General features: G+C 38.0%; 1 protein-coding gene across 1 annotated transcript; it reads right to left on the bottom strand.

Moving 5' to 3' along the window:
- Window positions 1-844: 844 nt before the first annotated feature.
- On the bottom strand, window positions 845-7,471 carry LOC110115153. Its single transcript, XM_020848290.2, has 9 exons — window positions 7,034-7,471; window positions 6,798-6,949; window positions 6,619-6,714; window positions 6,461-6,523; window positions 3,400-3,468; window positions 2,876-2,978; window positions 2,727-2,798; window positions 1,654-1,742; window positions 845-1,565 (listed from the first exon to the last, which is right to left on the bottom strand). The coding sequence occupies exons 1-9, from the start codon at window positions 7,323-7,325 to the stop codon at window positions 1,413-1,415; spliced, it is 1,089 nt and encodes a 362-aa protein (XP_020703949.1). The 5' UTR covers window positions 7,326-7,471; the 3' UTR covers window positions 845-1,412.
- Between the last annotated feature and the right edge of the window lie 1,563 nt (window positions 7,472-9,034).

Raw genomic sequence — 9,034 nt, 5'->3', positions numbered from 1 at the left:
CTCGCTTCCTCGTCGACACGCACCCTCGCTTCGTCGTTGTTCGACTTCGCTCCTGGACGACGTTCTCTTCCTGTCGGATCGAAAGTTACAACATTTTGATAGGATGCAACGACAGGAGTTCTCTGGCTATGAACTCGTGGCCCTCGCCAGCTCCTTCGTTGTTGTTCGACTTCGCCACTTGGATGACGTTCTCTTCCTGTCAGATCGGAAGTTACAACATTTTGATCGGATGCAGCGATGGGAGTTCGCTGGCTGTGAACTCGAGCCCAATACCGGCTCCTTCGTTGCTGTTCGACTTCGCTTCTTGGACGACGTTCTCTTCACGTCGGATCAAAAGTTACAACATTTTGATTAGATATAGCGACGATAGTTCGTTGGCGGTGAACGAAGGGAAGCAAATAACCAAACAGTTTTTCCGAGTCATTACGGGTTTTCGGATCAAACCGAACCCGACTCGGTTTAGCAAACTGGTCGGTTTTCTGGACCCGAACCCGATCCGCTTCTGGTTCGGGTCAACTCAAACCCAAAATTTTTAGGTCAGGTCAAATATTGACACCCTACCCTACTCCCACTTAGGCTTCATTTGAGATGACTTTTTTATTTCTTTTTAAAATAAAGTTTTAGTATAAAAATTTTTAATTTTTTTTAATTTTTGTACTAAAATTCTATTATAAGAATCAATAAAAAAGTCATCTCAAAAGGTTTCATTTGGGACGGTTTTCTTACTGCGTCTTAAATCAACTTTCTAGTACAAAATTTTAATTTTTGTACTAAAACATTGCTTCTTGTTTTCAAGCAGCAGTAAAAAAGTTGCCCTACCGAAGCCTTAAATTCAAATGCCGTAGAACAGTCAAACTGATCATCATACATAACACAAACATTTTGTTTTTGACAATCACCAATTTTGGCATTCACACTAAAAGTTTGATCCTCTTAGCATTTGATTGAGGAAAAGAATTCATTGGAACCAACAACTGACATAAATATCACTCTTGAATGTCACTGAGATAGTTTCTCCTTCATTTTCCCCACTTCATAGAAGTTAAGATAGCTTTCTTTCAAAACCATGAACCTTCCAAGTTGTTGGATCTATAGCTTCCTGGCACTCTTGCTCTGCTTTGAGATTACAATCATCCACAAATGTTTCAAAGACAAATCAATTGGGATGTTAAGCAGATATTAGTAATTTCCACATTGTTATTTCATGCTTAGGAAATCTTCCAATCCTCAAAACTCAAAAGTTTTCCTTCCGCTGAACACCAGAAAATTTTAGGTCTGGTGTAGAAGATTCCATTACTCCAATCTATGGGAACTTTACATAAATATATACAAGCGATTGATTAAGTATTGGTAGCATTGGCTAGTGATGCCTATGGCTTTGTGTCTTGTGCCAGGAAGAAAGATCATCCTTTCTATAGTTTATGGGAGTGACTGCCTTCCAACTTAACTTGCTGGATTCTATGGCGCAGCCGTCGCCGGTGGTCGTGAATTTTCCAAAGCCCATTTCCGAGCACCACAGTAGAGTAAATTCCATGAGTGATCATGGGAGCAAGAATATTACCAGTCTGAAATCATTAGAAGAGATGGTTAACTAAACTATTTCAGGTTTTTAGAGAGTGCAGGAATGGAAATAATCGAAGGAGCCTAAATTACCTTAATCCACTCAAAACCAAGATACAGTGCCAATAATCCTTCTAGAAGAGGAGAATATATCTTCTTCATTTGCCTTCTTTCATACCAAGCTGCATGATGAAACCGCTGTCAGATTTTTTGTTGCTAATAATGTATATCTAAGCTTTTTAAAGTTTTCTTTTCTCCATATTTCGTCTCATGAAAATATATGTTGTTTTGAAGTACTAGTATGGAATTTCCCATCCAAACTGAACAAAGAACTGGTGATCATGTGGAAGGTTATAGCTTGAATATAACTTTTTTTTTCTGATTTTTATAAATTTCTAGAACTAGAAGCAACTTACGGGTGTCAAAACGGGTGAGGTTTGTATTTGACCCAAAATTGATATGATTTGAATCCAATCAATTTGAATCCGACTAGTTTAATAAATAGGTCAAAAAATTGAACCTGAACCCGACCTGATAACCCCTTTTAATTAGAACAATATTTTTATTAGCTTATTAATTATATATTTAAGGTTGATTGATTAAAAATAAGAAGATTCTACCAATAAATAAAAGAATTTAAAAAAAAAATTATTAAATATGTTATTTTGGGTCAGAATCAGATTAACGGGTTAACCCAAATCTGATATGTTTAATAAACGGGTCAAAATATACGACCCAAATCTAACCCATTTATTAACCAGGTTAACTTGAACATGAATTTTCTAGACTGGGTTGATAGGTCAGGTCATTTTTTGACACTCCTAAAACAACTTTTCAATCAATAGCTATTAAAGGTTATCAAACTTTTTCCAAAGAAGAAATTATAATACGTACGAAATCAGATATTTCTATAATAATTCAACAATCATTTTTATAGAAAATTGCAGCCGCCTAAAAAGGAATCTTTGTTCCAATTCAGCTTACTGGATTTGTGCCAAATCCTTTCTTCTGATTTGCTGTTCTTCTATCTTTTTCATCCTTTTTTTAGAAGATAAAATGACAGTTCCAGTTGATGCTTGCCCATTTTATTTAAATTAAACATTAAACATGGATTCTAATGCCGCCAAAGGCATGCAATATTAGTTTTTTTATTTCATAAAGCTAACCTGCAAAGAGCTTCTTAAGATCATCATGGCCACATCTAGACTGCAACACTGGTGCAACTACATATGCAGGATCTGCAAAATAAAAACCAAGCTAAATAATATGAAGGTTTATAGTCATTGCACTCTAAAGAGTCCAGCAATAAACTCACCTTTTGGGCCAGCTGCAACATAATAAAGTGATCCGGTGAGAGCAGCTGTGATTGCAGCTGCAAATGCTTGTGCAAATGGGAACAAGGGAGGCAAAACACCGGTCTACAGTGGCATGAATCCCAAAATTAGATCTTTAGAAGAGGATTTATGAGACTAAAAGAGGATTTATGAGACTATATCACTACAGGAAATTACGCCGGTAAATAGTCCATTACCGGCGGAATTTCCGGCGGATTTCCGACGGATAAAGATGAAATATTTCCGACAAATTTTTAGAAAGATTTTCCGGCGGCTTTCCGGCGGAGTTTTTCTGTCGGACAGCCGCCAGAAAAGCTTTCCGGTGAAATAATTCCGCCGGAAAAAATTTCGATGGAAAAGTTTTCCGGCGCTCGATTTACCGTCGAAATCGTTTTCGTTTGAAATTCTCCGAAAATTTTTGAAATTTGCCAGAAATTGCGTCGGAAATACATTATTTTCCTGTAGTGTATGATCAATTTGTCACATTCAAGTTGTTGGCACATACCAGAGAAGCAATTCCACGAGCATCTTTCAAAAGTTCAGTGCTTCTCAGAAATATGTCTGACAATCCGCCCTGCAGAGATTACAGACCAAATTGGTTAAGCACCAAAACACTAGTTATAATTCTTACAAACTTGTTCTGTTAAGAATTTTGCTTTGGCAGTTCCTTTTAGCTTGTTGTAAAGGTTTCTTTACTATTAATTATTGCTTGTTGTTGTTGTTGTAGAGTTTATCAAGTGGTGAGGAGGATGTATAGAAATGCGATATGTTCAGATATGCTCACCAGTTAATGTGTAGTAAGCTCGCTGTTGAATTTTGAAGATTTCTGCACCTTTTCTCGTGTGTTTATTGAAGCGCAAGCAAATAATGCAGGGGTTATTTTTTGGTTGTTCGATAATGAGTTAATTATGCTTCTTGATGATGATTTTGTGAACATATGTGAGATTATGATTTCGTTTGGGACAGCTTTCATACTGCTTCTTAAAATAATTTTAAGAAGCAGTAAGAAAGTCATCCCAAACTAAGTCCGTATCTCTGTTTTGTACTGAATAATGCTTCTACTTCTTAATTGTAAACTTTTTAATAAAAAAAAATGCTTCTACTTCAAAGATCCTTATCATGTTAGTAATTGTGGACCAAAGCTAATTCAATCTGCTAATCACGTTTTTATTTCAATTCAAAATTTGAATTCTACGACAGAGAACTAATTATTTGATATTTCTACATCAAAATATCACTACAGGAATATTAAACTCTGCCACTCGCGTCAGCAAATCTACAAAAAGTAGTGAGCTTCCAACAACCATAAGAGGCCACTTATAACTCAACTTTTTGGACGAACGTTTGGTGGTCATGACGACGGCTAGTAAATCAACAAAAAAAATGACCATCCGACAACGGAATGAGGCTTCTTATATCTCTGCCATTTGCGACCAACTTTGAGATCGCAAGTTTGAGAAGAAAGTCCCTTAAGTGAGAGTGAAATTGTTCTGTGCGGACGTTAACGTCATCCGGAGATCAACCATAATACGTTATGTCACCTCCTACTCTGTACCTGGCTCAGTACTGCTCGGCATCGCGGCTCGGTACTGAGCTCGGTACCGCTGACTCCATTCTGATTGGTCTCCGGACGGCGAATTGCATTTGACATCCGCACAGAATAATCTCTCTAAGTGAGGACTTACGAAGACGACTAGATAGAGAACCAACAACAAATCCTTTGTTTTTACACCTAAGATGGGTAATTTATAAACCTTAACTGTTACAATAGTCTGTAATCTTTTTCTTTGGGATGTCTTAGATTTCTTTTGTGATAGATTTATTACTACTTCTTAAGCAGCTTTTTAGTAACAAAAATTTGACAAAGGTGGGTTGTATTCCAATAAAATGAAAATGATCATGAAGAATAAAATGATCTAGCAAGCTTGTATGATGTGGTCAAACTTGAAAGATTGATATAAACTATACTAGAGTGACATGGCTCACCTTGGTTTGTTGGTTGGAGCTTAGGCTATCAATTAAGAGGTTTTGAGTTCGAGTCTTGTGTTTGCGATGTGTGTGTGAGTTTATCTTAATTTGCCTAAATGTTATATACATATATATATAACTAAAACGAGTGAAATTTTTTTGAATGATAATCATCTATGTAATTTTCTGATGTATATGATTAAAATTAAATTTATTATAAATATAGCTAAGGTAGACTCACACACATATCACATATATAAGACTTGAACTTACGACCTCTTAATTGACAGCCTAAGCTCCCAATTAGGGGTGTCAAATCGGGTCAACGGGTTGGGTTCGGGTTGAACCCGGAACTCACCCGACACTGTTCGGGTCAACCCGAACCCGACCCATTTTTAAAAACGGGTCAGGTTTCCGGACCCGAACCCGACCCGATTCGGGTCCGGGTCAACCCGAACTCGACGCAAACTGGCGGTGCGCTGGTGTGGCAACATAAGCAGCGGCGGTGCGGCAACATCAGCGGTGGCGGTGCAGCAGCAACAGCGCGGCAGACCGGCTATGCGGCAGCAACGGCGACAGCCTCGAAGGAGGCGAATTGGCGGCTCGACGCAAGTGGAAGCGCGAGTCATTTCGCGGGCAGACTGAGCGGCTGCGAGTCTGCGACTGGACGCACACGCACGGGTCATTTTGCGGGCAGGGCGGGCACGCCGGGCAACAGAAATGGGCAGAAGCATTTCCGGGTCATTATAGGGTTTCCGGGTCAACCCGAACCCAACCCGTAACTCAAATCGTGTCAGATTTTCGAACCCGAACCCAACCCGTTTGGTAACCAGGTCAACCCGAACCCGGATTTTTCTGAGTCGGGTTCGGGTCGTGTTTCGGGTCGTGTCAAAAAGTGACACCCCTACTCCCAATCAACAAATCAAGATGAGCTGTGTATAGGACAACTTTCAAGTTTAAGGGTATCCCTTTTGTTCATATTAGGTATAATTCGAATTAGGCTAGGATTTATTAGTCTTTTCTGAGGGAGCCTCCTACTGTTGATGCTATTAAATGCTAGCGCAAAGGGGCGTGCCGTCTGGTGCATGATTCCTACAGCCGCTCCAAATAGACCAAAGAGTTTCCCTCATTTTACGAATAAAATAAAATAATTGAAATTTAATTGTGCCGTATCCTTCACTACTAAATTAATATGCTATAAAATTGCTTTTTGACTTTTAAAAAAACTATTTTCTCAACAAAAATTTTACAATAATCTTTACAAAAAAGTTATAGTCATCGCATCAATCATAAATTCACACATATTAAATATATAATTCTCAAATTTTATAAAATCTCAATTAAGAACTGCATGATTTATTTTTTTAAATAACCTAAAATTTTTTTGGCCCCCTGACTGTTCTACAGCTACTGTACATGCAATAACTACAATTCTAAGCTTCTAAGGAAATGCTTGCCGTGCGTTCTAACAATACTGTATACTTATTGTGATTTTGACAAACTCATAATGTTCTAATTAATTTCTTATCTTAAAAATAATTAAAAAAACAAACAAAACAAAACGATACTATTCTATTAAGGTCCTTTGGGAATCTTACCTGAACTGCAACCCGATAGAAGAGCTCCTCCCCAATCGAGCTCGCCATAACAATTAACATAAACTGCAAAATCCCATACCAGGACAGAAGTAGATCGTAAAATAACTTCAAACCACAAGAAAATAGAAACATTTGCAAAGCAGCGAAGCTCAAGCCACCTGCCATGGCGACATCCCATAGAAGAAGCTCCGCAGCTCCTCATCCTCCACATCTCTAATGGCTCGAGCATGAGGAGAGTATTTCACCACCTCATCCTGAGTATCAACATAAATCAAATAAATTCAACTTATAATTAATTAATACTCACAATATTGGAGCTAAGGAGATCTCGGATTACATCAAGGATAAAGAGAAGAGCCATAATAGGCGGAGAAGCGTAGCCCAGACCGTCGATTACAGCTTCGAGGGACGGCTGGAAGCCTCCCGTCTCATCTATGCCGGCAATCGAACAAATCCACTTCCCCGCCACTGCCATAGCTCCATAAATCCCTGATAAAATTCATCCTTAATTAAAATAAAGAACAAGTAATCAATTCTCTGTTTCGGATCTAGGAGAAGAAGAAGGGTAAATACCAATTCCATAACTCAACCGGACTACTGCACCGAGTTTCTCCCAGAGGGGGAAATCGGCCTCTCGGCCGAGGTCGGCAGAGGAAGAAGAAGGCGGTGCCGATATCTCCATTGCGGGGCCCGCACCAGCAGCGAGGCTTCTCCCTCTGTTTGGAGCGCCGCCGTCGTCGATCCTCTCCGCCGTCGACCGCACCGACGCCCTTCTCATCCATTTTCTATCTCCTCGTCGAACGCATAACCCGCCCCCGGATAAGAGAGACAGAGAGCTCGAAGAAGCGATGCAGCTCAGCTCCATGCGCTCACCGAAGAGAAAAAGCTATGGGCTGAGGTATTGGGTTTATGTTAATGGAGGCTGCGACATTTGGAGGCGGTCGAGAGAGGAGTTTCCGTCTAACGGGTCGGGCCACTGTCGAACTCTTCGCTTTGTCTTATCTCGCTTATTTCTTGGGAGGTTTATATAGAAAATTTTTTAATATAAATTTTAATTTAGACGAGTTTTAAAATACCTAAATTTATTTTTATTATAACTAAAGTTATAGTTAAATATTTGAAACTTTTTTTATTTCTACAATTAAAATATAAATTGCAAATATTAAAAAATATATATTTCACTTCAATGAATTATTATTTATGATATTTTGATATCACTGATTTAAATGTTAAATAAAAAAGCAGAATTTACTTCTATGTTATTGGATCGATAAGATGTATTTTTAATATATTTATTTGTATAATATTTTATTTATAAATGAGATATACATTTATTATTTTAGATGAATTAAAATTAATATTTTTGTTTTCGAATGCCATTTTAAAATTTAAATATTAATTAAATAAATATAGAAATTATAGATATGTAAATATATTTACTTGGAGAAATGTGAAAACAAGACGACAAGGCCTTGCTGTTACTGGGGTCGCCCATTGGTTTCTTTTATTTTTATGCATCGTCACCAACTACGGCGGGGCCCGCAGCGGGGGACCTGTGGAGTCGAGTGTGGCACCGGGGAGTCGAGTGTGGCACCGGCCGGGCGCCATCGAATCGCCGTTGGAAAAGTGACGGGATTCATCGAATGCTTTGAGTGATTCCGTGTTTGAATATCCCAGTTCGTCAACCCCGTTAGGAGTGAGATTTGCTGTTCGTGCCGCACAGCGAGCTGGACAGTCACGGTAGCCTGGAGTGCAAGTTGTGGGGCCCATTCGTTTTGTGAATGGGGTCGTGTTAGGCCATTGGTTGACTGAAGCCGAGTGATTGACATGGCGGACAGGTGATTGTTTTCAGTTTTCTGTTAGGGATTGGCTCTTGATTTTTTGTCGGGGGAAAATATGGATTGGCTACTGTGAAGAAATTTCGTTTGGGCCAATGGTTTTAAGCCAGGAAGGATACAGATAAGAAAAGAATCTGACGTGGAGGATTCTGGAGTGTGCCTCATCCACGAAGGAAATCAGGCGAGATTCTGCGCTGTACTCTAAATGTTTTTATTTATTTATTTAAAAAAAAGAAGAAGATTAGGTACTATCGTCATCGATTTGTTAGCAATAAATTATTTATAATAATCTAAATTTATTTTTTTAATAATTTATAATCTAATTGATATGAAGAAGATGAGCCAAAATGTTCAATGATATGAACAGCTTCTCAATCAGTCAAAATGATCTACATCAAGCACTTGAAAGTGCAAGAATTTCTTAGGACCATTTGAAGGGTAAGATGTTCTCTGACCTACATATTTGTAGTTGAAATGAATATTTTTATAAGAAAAATTTGATAATTTTAAAATTATTTAATTCCAATAATATTTAGTCGTGATAATTTATACATAGATCAAGTGTTTATATAGTGGAGAAGAATTTTAAAATATATTTTTGACATATATATATATAATTCTATAGCTTCATTAACTTAAATTTACATTTGTCATCAATATCCTCTATCAAGGGTAGGCAGCACATATTATATCTTTTTGTCCTATCAAACTATCCAACTAAAACTTTATTCAATTT

Source organism: Dendrobium catenatum, unplaced genomic scaffold, assembly GCF_001605985.2.
Source record: "Dendrobium catenatum unplaced genomic scaffold, ASM160598v2 fragScaff_scaffold_1220, whole genome shotgun sequence".
In the NCBI taxonomy this organism is placed as follows: Eukaryota; Viridiplantae; Streptophyta; class Magnoliopsida; order Asparagales; family Orchidaceae; genus Dendrobium; species Dendrobium catenatum.
This window is presented reverse-complemented; position numbering and strand designations above follow the sequence as displayed.